At 35.7% G+C, this 24,310-nt stretch overlaps 2 protein-coding genes across 7 annotated transcripts in view; both read right to left on the reverse strand.

Annotated features, from left to right (window-relative positions):
- Positions 1–418: 418 nt before the first annotated feature.
- Positions 419–5,761, reverse strand: LOC142355527 (uncharacterized). The gene is made up of 2 exons (XM_075407685.1): positions 4,084–5,761; positions 419–2,266 (listed from the first exon to the last, which is right to left on the reverse strand). The coding sequence occupies exons 1-2, from the start codon at positions 5,560–5,562 to the stop codon at positions 461–463; spliced, it is 3,285 nt and encodes a 1,094-aa protein (XP_075263800.1). The 5' UTR covers positions 5,563–5,761; the 3' UTR covers positions 419–460.
- A 981-nt stretch (positions 5,762–6,742) lies between these two features.
- LOC142355829 (synaptotagmin-16-like) overlaps positions 6,743–24,310 on the reverse strand; it is a 59,720-nt gene continuing 42,152 nt past the window's right edge. For all 6 annotated transcript variants that reach the window (XM_075408112.1, XM_075407901.1, XM_075408171.1 and 3 more), the window contains exons 7-9: positions 10,661–10,934; positions 9,964–10,146; positions 6,743–7,065 (exon numbers count right to left, since the gene is read on the reverse strand). In XM_075408112.1, coding sequence (XP_075264227.1) covers positions 6,947–7,065; positions 9,964–10,146; positions 10,661–10,934 — 576 coding nt within the window. In that variant the 3' untranslated portion in view covers positions 6,743–6,946. The remainder of the gene's footprint in view (positions 7,066–9,963; positions 10,147–10,660; positions 10,935–24,310) is intronic.

Below are 24,310 nucleotides of genomic sequence, written 5' to 3' on the forward strand. Positions count from 1 at the left end.
TGTTGCACATATTCTCGTTCTTTCGTCGTCAACTTAAACCCCAGAATTCCTAGCAGAATTCCTAGCTGCTTGTCGACCAGAATTCCTAACAGCTCATCGGATATTTACAAGTTGGGAGAAATTGAGAAATTGTAAACTATCAAATTAAATTTCACAATTGATACAAATTAACATTTGCAAAATGGTTGTTGATATTCAAGTCTATGGAAATTAAGCAGCAAATCATTCAAGCAAAGCGCAGTCCATTAAGTATTCGGGTCTATTCTGCCCCCCCTCCCCCCCCCCCCCCCCCCCCCCCAGCTTACTGAGCATAAATCTTTTATGAGCCCCAGGCGCACGTGCTATTTTCTTACATATTTACGTGCTAACGTGCTATATAACAACATATAATTTGTAATGGGGGGGACTGGGGGGGGGGGGGGGGCAACAGAATAGATCCAAGTATTCTACACACGCTTAGTCATTCAAAATTTGCCATTCCAGAATGTATTTGAGGAGTTTGATTGGAGGAGTTATTTACACCATTCAGGTCACCCGAACAGAATAATTGCCCAGTTGACCCATTTAGAGTCGAGCTGGATGCGTTCTCTGGGTTTTGAACCCTGGCCGGGCACACCCAATGTTGGCTTTTGGATTTGAATGTGGTAATTTCTGGCAGCAGGAATTGAGAACCGCCATTAGAAGTGACCTCTGTCAATGTAGATTCTTTATTTATTGATTGAATATTTGATGTCTTTTTTACACTATTTGCATCTAAGGTTTTGTTTAACATATTTGCGGGCAGCAGATGGGTATTGGGGTTAATTTCAGTCTTCAAAGCTATGTTTGTAACTATTTGGAAATTGGAAACGACCGACCTGGGTTGAGAAGAGTTGCTACCGTTAGGGTTCAATTTGTTTTGACTATTTACAGTTTGTATAGGTCGGTTAAATATCCTGGGCGGAAATTTTAAACGACTTTTTAGACAATTTGAAACCGCTTCCTTGCCAATCTGGTTCGAATAAACTGACAACTTGGATGAGTTATTAAAAACTGGTTTAAACGCTGGTTTAACTGCTATTTTTTGCAGCGGTGCTGAGGCTCCGTCTAAAAATTTACTCCGCCTTTTTCGGTCTTTTCGCTTGATTGTGTTCGGGTTGCTTTTGCGTTTACGAGAGTGAATGATTTCACGCTTCATGTGAGTCGGTCTAGCTGTTCGGTGTAGTTTTTCATACAAACCGCACGCGTTGCAAACTTGTTCACCGCTTTTATTCCGACGCCATAACGTCGTCTTGATTGCGTAACAGTTACTACACACTGCTGGCTGTTTCACTTCAGAATCGGGGTTTGCTATTACATCACCTGGTCTATGATTATTGCCCAATAAATTATTATTCTGACTCTGGTTTTGACTTCTAAAGCTGGGCGAACTGTGGTAACTCGAATTTGGTTGAATTGCGCTGATGTTACTATTGTTAGTTGAGTTATTATTACTCTCAATGTTTCTCGACTCGTTGTTTGCCAAAAATTTTGTATGATCAACGCCCGAGCAATGCGAAATAACGTCGGGAAGTTGCAAATATCGACTCGTTAGGGTTTGGTTATTGCTTTGATTCGTCTGCGAAGTTGACATCACACTGGGTTGCTGTTGACTAACTTGGTTACCATTTACGACACTTTCATTGCGATTCAGATTTCTTGTTGCAGATGATGTCTGGTTTGACATTAGATGAATTTTAGCTTTTCGTTTTGCTATTCCATTTAGTTTAAGGTTAGGATTTGGTGTAGATTTTGTTTTCTTTTTCAACTTGTTCAATGCCTGTTCTCTTAGTTTGTCGGATTCAGCCTTGTACTTCTTCAGAACTTCATCAACCGCGATTGAAGATTGCTCTAGAGGGGTGGGTGTGTAAGACGTCGACCCATCATTAGAGGAAGATTTTGAACTGAAATTTGCCTTTTCTTCTTCGATACGTTTGTTCATCAATTTCTCCGAAAGGTCTTTAAGTTGAGCTGAGAAACTGAACGTCGGCGCCCTGGGCGGGTTCTTCGCCGCATGTTTTCCCTCTTTAGAATCCAAGTTGAAGTTCTGAATATGTGCAGCTAGGTTGAATGAAGGCGACGCCAAACTGCTTAGAGCTTGACTGGCGTTCTGGAATTTTAAAGCTCCAAATTTGTTACCAGGTGGTTTTGGATGCGATGGTTTAATGATTGGAGAAGAAACAAATGGTTTAAAATTTTGTGGGTTATTCTTTTGCCTGTTGATGTTGAATTCATACGTCTTTTTGCCCTAAAGTATAAATTTGTTCACACAACAGTCGACAACTAGTTCACTACGTTATAGACATATTCAATAATTAAAGAAAAGAAGGATCTGTTCTGCTTTGCCCCCCCCCCGTGTTTTTTTACCCCCAGCTACAAATTATGTGTTGTCATATAGCACGTTACTATGTAAAAATAATGCACGTACGCCTGGGGTCATAAATCATATAATCCCATTAAGCTGTGGGGGCCGAAACAAAATTGATCCCAAAAAATTATGCTATTACCAAAAATTTTACTATTACAAAGTCACTAACCTCTCCCCTTGATTCAAAAGCTAAATTGTGGTGCTGAGTAACGATTTTTTTAATAACTTGGAAATCATTTTTACTGTTTTTTTGTGATTGTGTTAACAATTCATATCACAACTCTTCCCTGAGTCGACGATTTTTCTATAAACTATTAATCCGTATTAATTTTGGAATTTCAATGCGAAAAGCAGCTTGGGATTAAAAAGAGAAGACAAGACAATTCACGCATTTCTGATTGCACAAAATATAACATAATTTATAACTTGTAAAGATTTGTCATTTGATTAACCTAAACAAACATTTAAATTGAACTAAACTGTTGAATATTGCTTTAGCCTTTTATTTTGGTTACAATACTCCAAACATCTATTTTTTAAAAAAATATAAAATGTTTTTGTAATCAAAATTCCAAAATACACACTTATTTAAAATTGTATTTGTTTATATTTTACGGGACAAGGAAAAGAATTATTTATTTAGTTTTATGCATAGAATAATTTTGCCACCTTTTGAAAGATTCTCAAAATATACACTTGAAAATGATGGGAATAGAAAGTTATAAGTCTTGAGGCAAATCTTCACTAATACTTGATCATTCATGAGCAAGTCTTGGCAAAGAATTGAATACAGATTTTAGAGTTGGATTTTTTTGTTTTGCATCGAAAAGAGGCCGCCATTCATGATGGCTGGCCTTGAAAAACCTCCAAAGTGACAAAAAGAAGCGACGAAAATGCAAACACTTCAACAAAGATCATTTGATATAGAATGAAAAATCGCCCAAATGTACCAGTCATGGATAGTTTTTTCTGCCTACTGATAAAAATTAATTTCAGAGTTATCATACGAGAAACTTTCAGTTGAACGATGCTCAAGTCACAAATAATTTGGACAAATTAACAATTTTTTTGTAAAAAATCTGACGAAGTTCATCTGATTTTTAAATGCATTTACTATAAATAATGTCTGCTCAAAACTCTATTTTGCTTATCAACTGCGCAATAACCAAGACTTGCCAAACCTTGAAAAGTCTTCACAAGTCTTAAGATTTGAAACAAGATGTGATCAGTACTGATTTGTCTATTTAAAACGTGCAGTTCACTGGAGAAGTACTGATCAAGACTTGAAACTCGTTCCGGGAAAAGGCTAAATTTTTCCCGAGGAAGAATCAACAATTTTCTTACGTTTCAAACCAAATATATTGAAGCTTCCCTACGTTCTAAAAACGAATATTCTTCTTACGTTTCAAATCAATTATAACTGAAGATTTCTTCAACTGTATTTTTCCTCTTTGTTAGGACTTATATACTAGGATACCTGCTCTATTGTTACTTTGGTGATCAATATTATTTTAATGATTTTTAAAGAAAAAAATGTGTTTTTGTACCAGAATTTTTTGTTAACCCAAGTGAGAGTTAATTTTGCTCCTAGAATAAGAATTAGTGTTTGACTCTTGTTTGCTTCTCAGACATATAGTTATAGAACCGCACAATAATAGACTCACTATTATTTGGTGGCTGAAAAAAATTATTTTTACCTGACTGATACTGCTATTGCTCGACTGCTCCACCAACTGTTTTACTGTTTCGAGTTTATGTTTTGTCCCATTGTGTTCCTGAGATTGAGTTTTTAAAGTGTCAATTTGCGCAATCACATTCTTTTTCTCCTCAGAAGCTACAATTTTCTCTTTTTTCTGTTTCCTTTCATAACGACGTTTTGGCTTTGGCATAACACTTGGGCTGTCCAGTTCCTTAAAATCTGGCAATTCTGCCGGCCCCATCTTTACAACAGGTATAACTTTTGCGCTAACATTTTCTGGTAGATTTTGTTGCGTCTTCTTGGTAACTTTCTTGGATTCCTTTCTGGGTCTTTTTTCAGACTTTTTGGGTTTGGCCAAATCCAATACCGTGAGCTTAACTATATCATCTGGCAGCTCAGTTTGTTCATGCGTTACTTCAACGCTTTTAGGATGTTCTGGATTGTTCGAAAACTCGGAAGAATACACATTGCCCGTCTCGCTATAAACGTTACCCACTAACTGGCTCTCAGGTAACTGGCTTCCGACTACAGTTGAGTCTGGTTGAGATCCAGCACTGTCGAATGGTTGCAGATAGCACGTGTAGTTAACTTGTTCCTGACTTTCCTGTGAACAATGGGTCGATTGCAACTCCATCGGCTCAGGATGAATTGGGTTAAACCCGGCACTCGGGTCGTAAAATGCGGTCGGCGGGTAGAGGAACGAAGGGCCCTCAACCGGTGTCCCAGCGATGACCAGTTCCGGTTGACCTTGATAGGACACTTCGGAGTTATGCACAATCTCCATGGGTCCCATTGGCACTCCATCTGTGTAAAAGACCAGACTTTGTCCCTCGAATTCCTCCTGAGGCTGGAATGGAGCCAAAGTGTAGTACCCAGGCACGTACTGCTCAGCATATTGGTCATCTGGAATTTCAAAAGCAGAGTTGCTGTACTGGTCGGGAGTTATGATATCGTTCGGATCCGTTAACACAGTGTCGTCCAATAAATTGACAGGGTAAACGCCAACAGGGTTAATCGGTTCCCAGCTCTCAAATGTCTCCACAGGGTTCAAGGTCTCGTAAATTTTTTCAGCCCCCCCAGAATGACTGACCGGTTGGGTGGCTGGGTTGAGGGTAACAGAATAACTATAGCTGGTGGGAGTGCCTTCGAAAGTAGTGTCACTAGGGTAGGATGTTAGTTGCACCGGCTGGTCGACGTAACTAGGAGGTTCTGAAGTAGTGTAAGTTTGGGTTTTGAATTTTGGGTTGTGATTAGGGGGCTGGGTCTGTCGTGGTTTTTGGTGGGTCAAAGGAGGCAATGTCAGAGATACTGATAGTTGTTGCTTTTCTGACGGGGGTTGTGAACTTCTGTTGTAGGCCCCCACACGTAGCGATCCCACTTTATGACTTGGCGCTGGTGCTATCTCGTTTTTGACCCGGCGAAGTTTATCAGAGCTGGTAGCAGAGCCATTTGGCAGCAAGTGTGCCTGTGCCGACATTTTAGCCCAGCAGACCAGGAGTTGAACCCAGTCCTCAACCCAAATTCTAAATAGTGTGATTGCGGGTATCTAATGGGCCGCAATATTTCAGACAAATTACTATAACTAACCAATTTCTAACTTGCTAATATCTGAGTTATATCTCGCAACAGATAACACTTATCGTCTCATAAACACTATTTTAAAACTGCTAACACTCAAAAGCAAAGCTTACAAAAGCGGACCACTGTTTTGGCGTTTATTTATCTGCAACTTTGAAAGCCATGAATAAATTCCAAAACCCAAATTCTAATATAAACAGGGAAAACTTTCCTGAAACTGCATTCAATTTAAATGGATTTAGGTCTAAACCCACGCGTAAGACGCGCAGGTCTGTCAGAAATCCAAAACAGCGTGGACTGATTAAAGTTCCTACAAGTATTCTGGGCAAATTGTTGAAATAATTCCTCCCGGATAAAAGCGGTTTTGGTTTACAAGTACATTCGCAATTTCAGAAAGCTTTGGCTAATATGGCGGCCACATTACTTTTAGATCTGGCGAAAGGGCTAACGTGCGTGTTTAAACCCCCCCTGTTTCTTCCTTTATTGTTATCGCTACTGAGCTTCGTGACAAGCATTAAGCTGGGAAGACATGCTTTAAGGGAGCAAGATTTATCGTGCGCGCCACAAACAATTTTGCAATTATTTAAAAAACAAAAATCTGGGTTGCGAAACTTTAAGTGTGCCGCAAAACAAAACAGAAACAGGGGAAGCTGAATCCGTATTACATTCTATTTAATTCAAGCGAAGAGAGTTAAAGTTTCCATAAAATTATATTGCTGACAAAATATCTGATTGAATGCGAAGACGTGACGTCACTAGATAGCACAGAAGTTTTCAACTACTTTTTCGTTGGCTATCAATAAAAGCTTGTAGTACCAAGTCCAGAAAAAGTTTTCATTGGCGCCAAATTTTACAAATTCATGGCAGAACTCTGCAATTAAGACGATGCATCAGTTTGGCAAGATTTTGATCCAAACTCTTGCAAGTTATTACAAGTTAATTTCGCTTACAATATAGCCTTACAAAATTTTGTCTTACAAAATAGACTTTTTCTTTCTAGAATCTTGTAAGATAGCATTTATATCTCAAAAACTTAACCAGATTCATTTTTTAGATTCGAAAAATGATTGAGGAAAAAATTAAACATCAAAATACATTTTTATTTCTGGACAAAATCTAACTCCACCACAAAATTTACACAAATACAATTAACAGTAATTGAGAAGTTGCAGTTTTGGGTATTTCATTGCAATAGTGTCTTCTAAAAGACATAGAGAGACATATAGTAGTTTATGATTGAAAGTTTTGGGAATAATTAAGTGATTGTCAATCTAGATTGTTTGTCAGTGGACTTCCTCACTGAGAGTGTACCACTTGACAATGCTGGATCCTTCAGAGTGCATCATCTGCTTCCAATGATTGCGGATGTCCTCGTGGGGGGAATTGAGTGATAGATGAACACCTAAGTTCAAACAAATATAGGGTGCACACTTGACAATGGAGGCTCATACGTTGAACAGGCAACCAAAATGCATTACACAAAAATGGAAATTAGTAACAAAAAATTGGTAATGTTAGACGGTTGCAATGTAGCCAATAACAGAGTCAAACGTAGCCAATAACAGAGTCAAACGTAGGTGTACGTTTGACTCTGTTATTGGCTACGTTTGACTCTGTTATTGGCTACATTGCAACCGTCTAACATTACCAATTTTTTGTTACTAATTTCCATTTTTGTGTAATGCATTTTGAACGTGAATCCCATTAATTGGTCAGCAAGTTGCGGTCACTTTCTAGATAAATTTGTAACCACTGACTAGACCAATTTGCAAGACCTTAACCTTTGATCAGACCGTTTTCTAAACTGTACCCTCTGTTAAGAACCATTTCCAGACACTTCCTTTTCTATGACCAGACCATGCCAGTTCAGACCAATCAGGTGCTACTGCAATGAAAACTTTTCGGTACTGAATTGTCGAAACACTCTCTCTCAAATTGCAAGCCTTAGTGTGCTTGCCATATTATTACACCAACGGCTCTAAACCTCGTAAAATTCATTATCTTTTATGAACTTTCACTCTTTTATGGTTTCGAATGGTTCACACTTAACATGTAGCCAATTCCCCATTGGAAAAGACGAGCAGCCACTGTACATTATAATCTACGACCCAATTTACAATCTAATAATTGTTAACAATATCTTACTAATTTTTTCCAATATTCTTCTAACTGCTTCCAATAATTACCATTGTACTTTGAACTTTTAATAGCCTTGATAAAGTATATACTATAGTTTTTTGCCATAAACTTTACCGTAGTCTGATATTCAGTGTAAAAGGTGTTTGGGAGGCTAAGGAAGAACGCGATAATGCAGTTCACAACGGATCTTTTTATTTAATATTGCTCAAAACAAAATCTTAAGACTTCCCCTCCTTTTAAGAATAAGGATAAAGATGTGCATATGGTTCAAATGTTTGATTTCAAATTTAAAGAGCGACATAAAATAAAAAAATTCCCGGCAGATTGCCAGATAATAGCCGGTATTGATTCCCATAACACCGATTGGGATTGAAAGAGCAGAAAAAAAAATGGATAAACTGATTGATGTACAAAAACTTTTTGAAGTGCGAACTATTTTGATTTCATTTTGTTGTTAGACATACCCCTGTTACTTAATCAGTCCTGCTAAATAACACATAACACTAATCACTTTGACAAAAAAACATGAAAACGAACAACGAAAAAGTATCAGACCAGAAACGATGAGAAAGCATCTGATAAAAATTTCGTTATACGTCGAAACTCCGAAACAACTAATGGCAAATCAACAAAATTTAGCCAAAAATCATTGGTAAACTGCCAATTTTCAACTTCCAGAACATTATTTTAAAAAATTTCAATGCTAATTCTGGTCAAGCATACAATAATCCAACACCTCGCCGATTTACACAATAAAAATAGCGAAGAACAAAAAAAAAACAGAAAAAAAGTTAGAAACTTGTATTATTATTATTATTATTATTATTATTATTATTATTATTATTATTAATATTATTATTATCATTACTACTATTATTACTATTACTATTATTATTATTATTATTATTATTATTATTATTATTATTTTTATTATTATTATTATTATTAGTATTATTATTATTACTATTACTATTACTATTATTATTATTATTATTATTATTATTTTTAATAATATTATTATCAATATTATTATTATTATTACTATTATTATTATTATTATTATTATTATTATTATTATTATTATTATTATTATTATTATTGTTATTATTATTACTATTATTATTATTATTATTATTATTATTATTATTCTTTTTATTATTATTATTATTATTATTATTACTATTATTATTATTATTATTATTATTATTATTATTATTATTATTATTATTGTTATTGTTATTATTATTATTATTATTATTATTATTATTATTATTATTATTATTATTATTATTATTATTATTATTATTAATATTATTATTATTATTATTATTATTATTATTATTATTAGTATGATTATTATTATTGTTATTAGTATTATTATTATTATTTTCATTGAAAAGTGCGCTCTCTAGTTTTCACTACTGACTTTCAGCTACATTGGTAAAAAAAACTCTGAAAAACAAGTTAAACGATAAAAAGTAGCGAAAAGCACAAATTCAGAAGAAAATAGCAAAAACAAAAATAAGAGAGCGATATTAGCCTGCTGAGAAAATGAGGGCGACTATTAATTATGTAATTTAACTGATAAAAGTATTATTTTTTAATTGTTGCAATTTTTTTAACCTTCTAGTTATACTGATATTTTTTTTCGACGAAAAATAATTAAAAACGGCAGTTTCAGCAAAATCTTGACATGTTTCAAAATGAAAGAGGGTATGATTACGAAACTACAAAATAAAGTGGACCATTTATTTCAACCTTTTATGAGTCCACAAAAGTATCCTAATGCCTATATAAATATAAGGGCCTTGCAGCGTGTCGATAAAAGAACTATTATATTAATAGGTAATTATACAATGTCTTTGTAGCCAAATTCCACCAATTTGCGCAGTATTAATTAAAAGCAGGGGTGCTGACTCGAAATGATAGTTCTCTGTTAGGGGTCGGGACAATTTATCCAACTCAACTTTACCCAATGCCTTTTTATCCAATGACTTGATATGAAACTATCAGAGCCAAATATCGGATAGATAAACGAAAAGATCACAGAGCATTGGGAAAATGGCATTTGGTAAAATGGAATTGGGTAAAATGGAATTGGGTAAAATGGAATTGGGTAAAATTTCATTGGTTAAATTGTAAAGTAACCCTTTGTTCGTACCTCCCAACTTTCTCTTGGTTCTGTTGTGTTTGACGAACACGATGATTTTGACGAAGCAGAGGGTGAGGTGAGTCATGGCCACCTCGAACACAAAGTTCTCCATGTAAACTGGAGAGGCGTTTGCCTTTTTCATCGAGGTCTTCCTCTCACTCTTGGATGACATTGCCACTGTCACAAACGAGTCTGAAACACATGCATCCCAATAAGAACACAGGTTTGGGTTTAAAACAAGACACTCTGAAGTGCTATTAGTCAATTTTGGAAAAGAAGTATACTGATCATAGTCTGTTTATAGTCTGGACAATAGCCTGAGTTTGAGTCTGATCATAAGCGCACTATAGTCTGGACCAAGGTCTGGGTTCGGTCTGATCAGAGGACATTTTGGTCTGCAAATCTGATCAAAGCTCAATTTGGGTCTGGACCTAAACCTGGGTATTACGCGCGTAATTAGTCAGATCTTAATATCTATTAGACAACGGTAAGTAAGCACAGAGCTTTAGGTACAATTTGAGACACTTAGCACTACAGAAGCCTAGACGAAGCAAAAGTTAATCTTGCAACATCTTGCAAGAATTTTTAAAGAAAAAGTTAATTCTCAAGACCTATCATCGTAAGATTTTGCAAGACTAACTTTTGTTTCCGACCCGGGAAAAGAAGTTAAAGAACAAATCAACAGTGCTTTCAATCGTAGTCTAACCAGGTGCTGCCCCAGCACTCAGTCTCAAATTAGCTGCACGATGAACTTCTACAATGAGCCTCCCAGTGTTGAAATTATAGGCCAGTCCAAGCAACACACTCGGAGGCGTCCTCGAGCCCACGACACTTCCAATGGGGTTAGAGTAGAGGGAGGAGTTCTCGTTGTCATCACTGGACTTCCTTGACAGTGAACTGGATCTGGAGGAGCCTTTCTGATGACCCTTCTGATGGAAACTCCCCCCAGTCCAGTCCTCATCGTCATCATCAGCTGATGCCTGGATATTGGCAATTTTAGTATATTAGCAGCACATAAAGATGTGATGAGTTATCAGAACAATTATCAGTATTCAAAGACATGATTTTATTTCAATATAGTCAAAACATAAGTTGTATAATATAGCCAAAAATTGGCAGAAAAGAGGTGCGATAATGCCGTTTAAAGAACAATGACTTTAATTTCAGTGGAATATAAATACGTATTTCCTCTTTTAGCTCGCATTTCACTGATAGAGCAAGTCTGTATAGATGATCTTCGCTGATTTGATGTATGAAAAACAAATTATTCCCATAAATCTTCAGAAGAATTGATTTTATGAGCAGAAAAATGCTATCACTCTTAAAAAATAGGAACGAAATATTACTAACAGCACACGACACTTATTAATACTTATTACAGAGAGGATTGTGTACTACTGGAAAAGTTACTCTTTACTCCAGAAGCCAAAAAAGTGTTGACGACCAAAAGATTGCTACAAGAAAAGCCTAACTGTAAGACTCTGTCATATGGAGGTTTCATCAAACAACTCCTAAGCCGAATATGTCATAAGGTACAGCTTTTATATACAGTGTTGTTATATACGTTATAAGGCATTGTATATAAAAAAAATTTTTTGCAAAGAACCATTATTTTTTCGGATAATCTCTTTTGGAATCATTTAAGAAGAAATTTGCCACTATTGCAACTATTTTGCATTCAAAAGAATAGTAGAATATAACATGTTTTTGATAACCACGACTAACAGCTCAGTAAGTTACAGTACAGAATCAAAGTGTTAACCAAACGTTGTTTTATAGTAATTTCAGTCTGTTTTTTACTCTAACAAGGCGGCTCTGTAATGTGCAATGGCACATAAGGTTCCGACCCCGCCCATCCACAATTTTGGCATAATTGTCTACCAAATGAGGAACAGATAGAAAAACCCAAAAATTATTTTTTGCGAATCCCAAAAAAGCCCAAGTCTTTTTCAAAAAATTCTGTATGAACGATAAGATAACCTCCAAAACAAATAACTCAGTGGATTAAAAATTGATGCATTAGATTGCTGTAATATGTCAATATTAAGAAAGAGAGTCAAAACGAACAGCAAAATCAAACAACAACAACAACAAACATTAATTACATCAAAAAATTTATGTCCCTCTTAAAAACTAAATTTAATAACAAAGTCAACATACCGTCAGATAAACCTGAAACTAAACAAAAATAACTTATAAATCACCAGAAAACATATGCGACCAGTCCATAAAAAGGTTTGGTAACAATTATACAAAAAAGAACAAAAACAGAAAAGTAAAAAAAATTAACTTATTTTTTTGAAACAATTAACTTCAAAGTAATAAATACCATTAGGAATAAATTAATATTACCACAAATTTGCGATTACCACTGCTTCTATAGAAGGGCATTAGGACCTGACCTTATTCATTTTTTAGAGCGGCTAAAAAGAGCAACAAAGAACAAACAAAATTTCAATTGAAATTTGCCAGAAAACGGTGTCAAAACCGTCAAGCCAAATTTTGGCACTCAAAATATATTTGATTGCGCATTCTTCAAACAGCTATAATGTAGTACGTGGCCATTCATTAGTAAGACTAGGTAACAAGTAGACAAAGAGCGAAGTGCTAAAGTATGTAATACTTTTAATTTTTTTTTCGAAACAAAATTACATTCAATGTCATGAAAGGCATTAATTACAAAAAGAGCTATTTAAATATCGTCGTTTTTTCATGAAAAGGAAACCCTCGAGACCTGTAATTATCCAGAATATTTCTTGCATCTACAAAAAGAACGTCAAATATGACAAAAATCAAATTATTTTAATTTTTTTTTGTGAAAAAGCGGTGTCGAAGCCAGTAAGATCATAACAAAATCTTTTAAAAAAAGATTTTTGGACACCAATCCCTTTTATTCCCTTGACACCCATAATGTCATATTTGACCTGTAATCAACTAACGAGATTAGGTAACAAAAAGAAACATAAAAAGAACAAAATTGCGAAGTTAAAAAAGTTTTTTTTTTTAATTTTGGAAAACGATGGGTTTGAAAGTCATAAAAGCCATCAGCTATCTGCTAATATCAGAATATCGGTTTTTCTATTCTTCCATGAAAAGCCAATGAAAGCCATTACTATACAGGAAATTTCATACGACCGAAACGACAAAGTATAAATGACAGTTAAGACAAAATTAAAAAATTCAATTGATTTCTTCAAGAAAGAGGCGTCGAGGCCATTAAAACGATGATTTATATCTTTCAGGATTTTAATATGTTCAATTGTGCTTTAATTTGAATGCTAATAAGGTGACATGAGAACTGTCAATAATGTGATAATGTGACAAAATTAGAAAACGTGAAAAACTGGCAAATATCAATACAAACAAAAATCTAAAATCTTGTAGTATCAAAGCCAGAAAACAATAATTTCAGGCTTAAAACAGCAATCGAGAATAAATATTAACTCAGTAGAAAGAAGAAGCAGTCTTTTTTTGCTGACACTAAGCTGGAAGTTGAACAAATTAAGAAAAAAATAGAGGAAAAGTTAATTAAGCCATTATTTATTGAAAAGTCAATTATTTTTAAAAAAGAAACGACCATAAACTTTCAAATAAAAAACTAAATGCATTAGCCTGGAACTGTTTAGCAAGCGAATTGGTTGGACCTATCACTCCTGAGCTTTGATTTGATATGTTCTGTTCTTTATTATTAAAAAAAAGTCTTTTTTTTAAAAAAAAGACCGACTGATTACAACCCGATTTTTTTTGGATTGTAACAGTCCATGAATGGCCCAAAACTACCCCTGTTAATACTTATTGTCCGTTAAGAACAATTGATTTTTCGAATGTTGTAGATATAGATAATTTCTGAGTTGAAACTCAAAATAAAATTTGCATTTTTGATAATCAACGAGTAAAGTTAGCAAAAAACGGCAAAGTTTTAACTACAAGGCACTCTCTGCGGACTCTGAAGTAGAAATAGCCCCCCTCTGAGTCTACAAAAATTGTATGAGTGTTGTTTGGGGATGTACTGTAGGCAAATTTAATCAAAGTGGACTAAAGTAGCTTATTTCGTGCTGTTGTTGATGAAAAAGGCTAAATTTTGAAATGTTTATCCAGATTTTTTGACCAAAAAATTACATCAAAACAATCAAAAATGCTTGTTCGTCTTCAAAAATAAAATCAATGACACTATTCTTAAAAATTATAACAAACTTTAGCAAAATTGACGAAAATTTAGGCAAAAATTCCGGAAAATGTGAATAAAAACAACGTGAATTCACTCTTCTTTTCTCAGAAGTTTGAGCCTCGATAACTCCCTGTAGAAAACGAAAATTAAAAAAATCTTTTTAATTCCATATTCTACGCTGGACGAGCTTTCTAATGATACCAGTCTCAACTCTCTACGATGAATATATCGAGCGGCGAAAATTCACGGAACAAAAAAAAAAACCCAGTTGAGTATATACTTCCTCCCCCCTCAAGAGGGTCGGAACAATAAACATTAGACACTTTTTAAAACTCAGTTTTATGCCTTCGTTTACTCTGATGAGAAAAAAATATGTTTTAATACTTGACAGACTGAAAATAAAAAAACTTTTACTCTGAATCAGCAATGCTTCTACTCTGAATCAGAAATTTTGTCAACAGTGAATCAGCACTTAAAATATAAATGGATCAGATTTTACTCTAAACAAGGAGGCTCGTTCATTTGCGTTCGCACATGATGTTCCGACCCGAGTTCATTTATATTTTTTAATTGTCTACCAAAAGAGGAATTAATGAAAAATAGATGTTTTAGTTTAAGGAAATCGTTACACATCAAAACTACTAATTGAATTACATAATGCCATGCCTCATTAGAGCGCTCAAAAGATCTACCATTAATAAGACTACGAGAAAGAAAACACAAACAACACAACAAGCAAAAACAGAAGATTTGATGCGGCAAACACTCAATATCTAAAGTTAAAGCACTTAGTACTATCGTCAAATTACAATCAGACAAAACCCTAACTACACAACTTTTTCTTAATTACAAGGCAAATGGGACTTTTCTTTAATGAGATTAGTAACACATCAAAAATAAACCAACATTTTTTAAACAAAATAACTTCAATTGTCATAAAAACCAGTAGCTTTTATCAAAAAAATTCAAAACAAATTTCCTAAAACGTCTTTAGGAAACAAATAGGAACTGTCTTTGGTTAGACTAAGCCTTAGAAACGGACTAAACACAAATTATTTAGGTAACTGAAATCATCAGCTATTATCTGAATATTATGTTTTTTTATTTCAATTGCTATTTATGTTAGTTCAGTTCAAAATCAATTAAAAGGTTAAAATATTCGTCTGTGCCGCATTTGAAAATCATTGGGATATATTATTACGCGAATTTGATAATAGAACACATAAAAAGAATTCCAAATATTAAGCACTCACAAAATATATATGGAAACGCATATTGTCCAACAAACAAAGCAACAGTTACAACATAGTATTAATAAACACGTTAAAATTTGTTCTATAAGGAAGCGGATGGGACCTCTAAATGATGAGAATAAGATACAATTTGACAAAAAGAACAAAAAATGATGTTTCAAAAAAATTAGAAAACAACTCTCAGAAACTATAAGACCTTTAGCTATACGCTGAGTGCAATAAATAAGTTGATTCAATGCTTAAATAAAACCTTATGAGAACTCTCAGCATTCAGAAAAAAATTTACGACAACAAAAAAATGAAAAAACAGGCAAAAACAGCAACTTAATAAAAGAAAATGTGATAGAAAAGTGTCGAAGCCATTAAAAAATGAACTATTCAGTAAAAACTTTTATTATTTTCAAATAATTTTTTTATAGCAAGGGGATTGTTCTTATCGTAAATACTTATTGTATGACTTAAAAAACAAAAATATGAACAAATATATTAAAACCACGAAATTTTTGAGAAAACCCCTAGTATCAAAGCCTTTAAATTTAATAGCTTTCAACGGAATAAAAACGCTAGTTCTGCCTCATAGGGAAGGCAATGATATCTACAATTCATAGGTCATCAATAAGTAATCTTAGTAAGTCTTATGACTATTGTCGTACATCATAATTTAGTGCAGTAAACTTATCATACGATGTACTTAATTTAATTAGTGTACCCATTCCCGAGGGGCATGTGTATAAATCATTATTTCTTCACATGCATGTCTTTTGCTACCATTTTCCCACAACGGGAAAATATTGTTCATATTTTATTTGACTTCTGGAATAACAGTTGAGTTATTCTTTCATTCTCTTTATTTTGCTTCTCGCGTACAGTTGCCCAATTTAATTTATTCTTCACTAACTGTCTTGTAATCCGAGTAAAGTAAACATTAGTTCTTACGCGATTCGCCAAGCGAATTCATTTGGAAATTGTGTAAAGCGCACTCGCCGCGCAAGTAGGAGATAGAACATAAACACAACTCGCGACTCAAGATCAAGTACGCAATATCACTCGCGTACGACATGGCGCAGTCAGCAGCTCAAAAACGAACTCCACTTGGCATTGAGCCATTTTGGGATAAACCTAGTGTAGACCCGCCACTGAAATGGGAAAAGTGGCAGATGCAGGCCAAGTTAGCGCTACTTGCAAAGGAAAATATCATAATAGACACTTTGTTGGAACCCAAACCCGAAACAGTACAACTACCACTTGAACCGATCTATGAGGTTACGATAACAGGATCATCGGCACAATCGGAGCGAGAAAGATTGGCGAGAAACGCCCAATCAAAAATGAATTGGGAAAACCGATGTCAGAGACAACTGGAAATAGGAATAATGTGCGGAGACAAGCCATGGGCGCAAGCCGATCGAAAAACTGTGTCAATGCTATACCTCAGTTTGGGCACTGAAGGACGACGAATTGTCTGTAGTCAAAACCCACACCTCAAGATGGACAGTCTCTCAACAGCAGAACTTTGGACAATCATGGAAACAGCATTTATTCGTCAACGCAGCATTACATTCGACAGATATGTTCTTCTCACCACGAAACAGACAAGAGGAGAGTCTATCGAACATTTTTTCGGGAAATTGAAAGAACTTTCTGAAAATTGCGAGCTCGGGAGCCAGGAAGACACTCTAATTAAAGACTTACTTATTGCAAATATGTTAGATCCCGAAATTCAACGGGAATTGCTGCGAGAAACATTAGAACCAGCCCAAGCATTACGTTTGGCCATAAATATGGAATTAGGCCAAAGAAACCAGCTACAAATTACAAACTCGCAATCTGCTCCGCAAGTTAATGCAATAATCCCTCAACGAACATTTCGACCACCAAATCAGAGACCAAATACCTCAAGCTTTACTCGCTCACCAAACCAACTATGCAGGAACTGTGGCCTAACTTGGTCAACTAACCATAGAGTTAAATGCATTGCGAGAGGCAAGACTTGCAATAATTGTGGCCTTCAAAACCATTTTTCTCGAGTATGCAGAAAACCAAAATCATCACCAAACAAACCCAATCGCCCTAATGTTAACTCTGTTGAAGAAACTACAACTGACCAAACAGTAAACGCCATACAAAATATAAACTATAACCCGCAATGCGAATCAGATTACGACAGCTCAGATGACAATATGGTCGCCAGCATTGCAAGTACCGCAATTCAGATTGAACCAAAGAACACTACTCTACAAATTGGTAACAACCATGTTGGACTTCTCATCGACTCCGGCAGTGTATGCAGTATTTTGCCTGAGTCCCTTGCTTCGGAAATCGTGGAAAATTCTCCCCTTGCTCGATGGTTGATGATAGCGCCTCCGCAGGAACTCAAAACATTTTCCAATGAACCTATAAACGTGATAGGTATGATACAGGCACCAATTGCGAGCAATGGATGGCGACTTGAAGAAGCTGAATTTGTTGTAGTTCGTGATGGACTAAAACCACTAGTGGGAAGAGATCTATTTGACGCTCTTGGAATTTCAGTAAATCAAACTCCAAAACCGGAAGGTAGTATGGTCAACACTATCACATCACAATGTCCATTCAAAACACGCATCGCACAACAATTCCCTCAACTTATAACACGTACTGGTCGCTCAAAAATACATATTGTAAAATCCAAATTCCACCGTCATTTCCAGCCAAAACATCAAAAGGGTAGAAAAGTACCCATCAACTTGCAAGAACGAGTAAATACTGAAATTAAAAAACTTCTTGCAGAAGGACATATAGAAAAATTGAATAACTGTTCTGATCAATATTTTATTTCACCAATTGTAATCACAGTCAAACGAGATCAAACCATAAAACTAGCACTCGATTCTAAAACTCTTAACAAAGCAATACATAAGAACAAATATCAAATGCCAAATATCGAAACATTCATAGATTCGATATCACAAATAATTACAAACTACAAAACAGAACCCGCGGAGCAAATACATTTCTCTACTATTGATCTTAAATATGCTTACAGCCAACTAAATTTACACCCTGAAACTGCTAATCATTGTAATTTCAATATTATCAGTGGTGACATGACAGGCACATACCGATTCAAAACAGGATTCTACGGTCTTACTGACATGCCTGCCGAGTTTCAGAAGGCAATGGACTACACCCTGATTGGACTTAAAAACACATTTTGCTTCTTAGATGATATTTTAATTGTTAGTAAAGGTTCAGAAGATGATCACTTCCAACTCGTACTGGATTGTCTTCGAAAGTTAGAAGCAGACAACCTCCGTATCAATCTTCCGAAATGCCATTTTGCAAAACAACAAATTTCATGGTTAGGATATAATATAACTCAATCTGGAATCTCGCCACTCGAATCCAAAACATCATCCATTATATCATTACAACCTCCTAATACACTCAAAAAAGTACGCTCATTTCTCGGCTCAGTCCACTATATTAGCAAATTTATTCCCAATTTAGCTCAACTCTGCCATCTTTTAAGACCTCTACTTCGTAAATCCACTAAATTTGTCTGGACTGACACGCACACATTACATTTTAATGCAATTAAAACTCGCATAGCAAATCATACCGAAAATATGCATTATAACCCCCAATTTGAAACGCGAATAAAATGTGATGCTTCACGTTCTGGTTTGGGAGCAGCACTAGAACAACTAACAGTTGATGGTTGGAAACCGATTTCTTTTGCATCCCGATTTTTAAACAGCAGTGAAGAACGTTATAGTATTAACGAATTAGAACTCCTTGGGGTAGTGTGGTCGATAGAATATTTTAAAAACTATTTATATGGAAAAGAATTTACTGTTATAACTGACCACCGCGCATTACTTTCCATTTTAAAAGAGCATCGATCAAATAAAAGTTATAATAGTAGGTTAGCACGGTGGGTTGACCGTCTATTACCTTATCAATTTTCAATAGAACATTTGCCCGGCGCAAAAATGGGCCTAGTTGATTACATATCCCGTAACCCATATCAACCAGCAAAAAGTGTTTCCAAATATGACGAAGAATTTCTAGTTGCAACATTATCGAGTATACATGCTGATGCCCAATTACTTCAACAAAAACACAATCTCACAGCTAATTCACTTCATAAATTTTATATTGATATTGATAGAGAACACAAAAATTCCACCAACATTACAGAACAAGTTTTAAACATAGATTATGAATCTCAAAATCCCCAATCTGACATTTCTAATTCACCCGCTTTGCGAAACACTAGTTCAAAATACTATTCAAAACAATCTTCTACTCCAGATATAAAACCCGCTCAGCGGGTACGCTTAGCAAATGCTAAATCAAATTTCGCTCCGCGAATTAATAGTCTAAAATCCTCATCCAAACAAACTATCAATTTAGACATGAATCCCGCTCAGCATGTTCGCTTAACAAATAATAATTCAAATCTCGCGTCGCAAAAACACAACTATAATATTATTCCTTTCAAATCTCAACATATGTATAGCACACACGCTCCAGAAGTACATTTAGCTCATAAAAATAATTCATTCGCGGATCAAATGCCACATATATTTATCCCTTCCACTAATGGTATTAATTGTACTAGTGTACATGATCAGCGAGTACATTTGCGTCAAAACAATTTCATACTCGCTAACACATATTCCCCTCCAATAGTTAACACTTCTAATTTAAATGATACTACCCCTAATCTCGCATCGCGAGTACGCAAGTCTTTTAACAAATTAACACCCGCCTGGCATAATCCTTTACTAATTACTCAAAGGACTAAAATGCATTCCTTAGATGACTCTTTTGCAACGCGAGTTACTAAATACCCAAATCATTCCAAATATGCGTCACATAGTCTACCATTTACAACTACTCCAGTACAAATTGAGTCTCAAAGACTAGTGAATACAAGAAAAGCGTCACTCGCTCACCAAAATACATCCAAATTTAATCCTTCAAGTCATTCTCACTTGTCAATCAAAAATCAGCCTCAAATTCCTACCTTTTTTTAGTAAGCCACACTCAAATACTTTAAATAACTCACGTGCCCAATTGGTAAACAAAAATCAAGTGCTTTTTGCCCAAACTCAATCTGAAATTCAGTTGCCTTCCTTTTCATCAATCAATTTAATTGAAAAATCAACAACCTCAATAACAATGAGCCAACAAGCATCTTCTCTCAAGGGAAAATCCTTCTCAACTCGACCTACTGGAGCTTCGCCCCGCGTGTCATTCACTGACAATGCGACAACGAGCACGCCTCGCAGATATTCATCGCACTCCAACCTAAGTACCCCGCTAACGGATAGCCCACAAGTAATGTCATTCGAACGAGTGGTGGGGAAAGTTTTTAGCAAAGGCCTCATCGCGTCACTGACCAGTAAGGATGCAGTCTTAAAAGAAGTGCGAGACTGCATAATTCGGGGGGACGAAGAAAGACTGAAGGCCCTCAACCCATATCTTCACAGTTATTGGCGGGACCTTCACGTGACAGGCGAGTGCGTCTGCATGGACGAGAAGGTGGCAATCCCCAATGCACTCAAAGAGGCCCTCATTGACGACCTCCATGCTAGTCACCCGGGAAGCTGGGGGATGATATGTATGGCCCAGCACTGCTGGTGGCCATACATGAATCGCGATTTGCTAGTCAAAGCAATAGAGTGCAAATCTTGCACTGCTATCGGTAAAAATTTAAAATCTGTTATTCCCGCAAAACAATTTAAACCACATACACCATGTATAGTACCCAACCAAGAAATACAAATAGACTTTGCAGGGCCCATTAATAACGAAAAAGAACATGAAATATATATTTTAACATGCATCGATAGATTTTCAAAATACCCTTCTGCGGAATTAGTTGAGAATGCAAATGCCTCAAATGTCATAAAATTTTTGGATAATTATATACAAATTCATGGCGTTCCTCGTTCATTAAGAATAGATCAAGCCCGTTGTCTTATAGGTAACCAAGTAAAAAATTTTTGTACAAAAAACAATATCACATTAATACCAGCTCCGGCAAATGATCATCGTGCAATAGGTTTAGTAGAACGATTAATTGGTACAATTAAACAACGCTTGGCATGTATTAAAGACGCACACAAAGAACTAAATACGTTCACCATTAAAGCAGCATTAAAATCAAGTATATACCAGCTTCGCATATGCAAACATAAAACAACTAAGCTTTCGCCATTCGAATCTGACTTCGGGCGTATGGCCAATACACCACTTAGTAATATAAGTACTCAACCTAAATCATCTGACCTCAGTTATGAAAAAAATTTGAATCATTATTTAGATGAAGAAACTGTAACCCCCAACGAATTGCTGCCGGAAGAACATTGGGGAAACATCCGGAGTGATGATGAAGTTGAGCGCAATATGTGCAAGGCGACTAAGGATGCTACTAATCGCGAACGGCAAGCCACAGACAACGAATCACGCTTCCTTCGCACCACGCATGCACACCGCCCACTTCCATTGAAAGAACACGCGGTTCAACTCAATATTGCCAGAAAGAAGCACCTCCACAAGCGATCCAAGAAGAACCTGGACGGATTGTATGAGGTGTTGGCACCAGGATCGGTCGTCCAAAAGACCGACCAATACACTTCGGTCATTCGCGAGCCGGGTAAGGTAGAAGTCACTGTCCGCAATAGTGATATTGCGAAATTTGGCACTCGTGAGGAAAGAAAGACAAAATTGACGGAGTATATCAACCGCAGAGGACCCCGCACGCATGAAAAGACAACGGAAGCCAAGATACTCAGCCATACTAAAGAGTGCACCCGCATCCAGAAAGGAGACCGGAAGATGAAACATCGAAAACGGGAGACTGGTAGCGGCATATCCTCGAACAAATCGAACATTGCTCGCGCAATGCGAGTACGTATGCCAAAAGTTCCGGATAATTTCGCCCCGCAAGTACTACCCGGAATTCCAGAGGCTGCTCCCGATCAGCCAATTATAACGGAAGAAGTGATTATTGCACCTCCGCCTACAAACACGCAGCAAGAAACAATTGAACCACCTCATCCTGCTCCAACAACATCTTTCGCCAATACTCTACCACGATCCACTAAACGAACCCGAAAAAGCCCCACATATTATGGTTACGATAAAGACGACTCTTCGGGTGATTCCACAAATTCGTGTCCCCCGAACTTTGCTCCACCCCGTAGAAAGCGTCGAGTGGGTGATATCGAATCGATTCAACCCTCAGTGATACAAACCATTGTGGACACTGCTACGCAAGTTGAACCGATTCGCAACGCCTTTCCTTCGCCTATCATAGGACAGGTGTCTCCGACGGACCCCCGTATTCGGCCTGCTGATCATAGCACTTCTAACGAACTGATTATTGATGAAGCGGATATGTAAAAACTGATATTTTATTAATTATGACTAGCTATGATAACCAGTAAATATATTGTTGATACTATTTAACCGGTGAATAAGTATTATTATTATCCATATTGTTATTAAAATTTTATTTCATGCAATTTTAATTTTGAAAGCGGGAGAAATGTCGTACATCATAATTTAGTGCAGTAAACTTATCATACGATGTACTTAATTTAATTAGTGTACCCATTCCCGAGGGGCATGTGTATAAATCATTATTTCTTCACATGCATGTCTGTTGCTACCATTTTCCCACAACGGGAAAATATTGTTCATATTTTATTTGACTTCTGGAATAACAGTTGAGTTATTCTTTCATTCTCTTTATTTTGCTTCTCGCGTACAGTTGCCCAATTTAATTTATTCTTCACTAACTGTCTTGTAATCCGAGTAAAGTAAACATTAGTTCTTACGCGATTCGCCAAGCGAATTCATTTGGAAATTGTGTAAAGCGCACTCGCCCCGCAAGTAGGAGATAGAACATAAACACAACTCGCGACTCAAGATCAAGTACGCAATATCTTGCGTACGACAACTATAAAAACGATAACAAATACAGGCAAAAACAGAAAAATTCATCAGAAAAATGCAAGACTGAAGTGTCGAAGCCCTTAAAACCATACGTTTTTCTCTGAAATTATTATCTATGATCAATGGAATTACTTCTCTAGATCAATGGGAACTGCCAATTTTAGGAAAGATTTTAAAAGGAACCAAAAAGATGAAGAAAAATTATCCAAAAATAAAAAAAAATTATAAAAAATCGTGTCATCGAAGGCATAAAACCAATAGTTAGCAGAAAGAACCATAAAGCGAATTAATTTTGGTTAAAAAGTGATCCTGTCATTTTTGGGACTGACTTTCAAGTACACAGAAAATGGTTTAAGGTGGGTTAATGTTGGAAAATTTTAGAAAAATAGTTTCTGAAGTCTTAACAGCCATGAACTGTCTACTCAAAGCACTAGATAGGTTTAATTGAATCTCGCAAAAGAGCCTATTGCAATTTTAGTCAACGCAACTGCCATAGGAAAACAAAAAAGTTTTAAAATCTCAGAAGGAAAATCAAATTTTCATTGTAATATACGAAAAATCAGAGTCGAAGCCATAAAAAACTTGAGGGATTTCTTCAGACTAATTATTTGTTCATTGGGCATCATTTGAGTGTAAATGCGGTTTGTACGTAACGGAACTTGGATATGAAAAATGACTCTAATCTTTAAGTGACTTTAGAAAATACAAAAAAATGAAAAAATTTTTAAAAAACAGCTCTTAAATAGAATTCGATTTCTTTAAAAGTAATAATTCCCTATGAGACAACAATTAGCCTTTTATTGCCTTTCGTCTATTAGGAACACAACAATGTTTCATTTTGTGTCGTAAAATGGATTTTTATTTTAATATTTTATTAGAAAAAATCCTAACTTGAACGAAAATTCCACTAAAAGTGAACAAAATCATACCAAATATCACGTGTTCACGCAAAAGTTTTAACCTGGATAACTCCTCAAAGAAA

Source organism: Convolutriloba macropyga, chromosome 1 (assembly GCF_964194025.1).
Source record: "Convolutriloba macropyga chromosome 1, txConMacr16.3, whole genome shotgun sequence".
Taxonomy (NCBI): Eukaryota; Metazoa; Xenacoelomorpha; order Acoela; family Convolutidae; genus Convolutriloba; species Convolutriloba macropyga.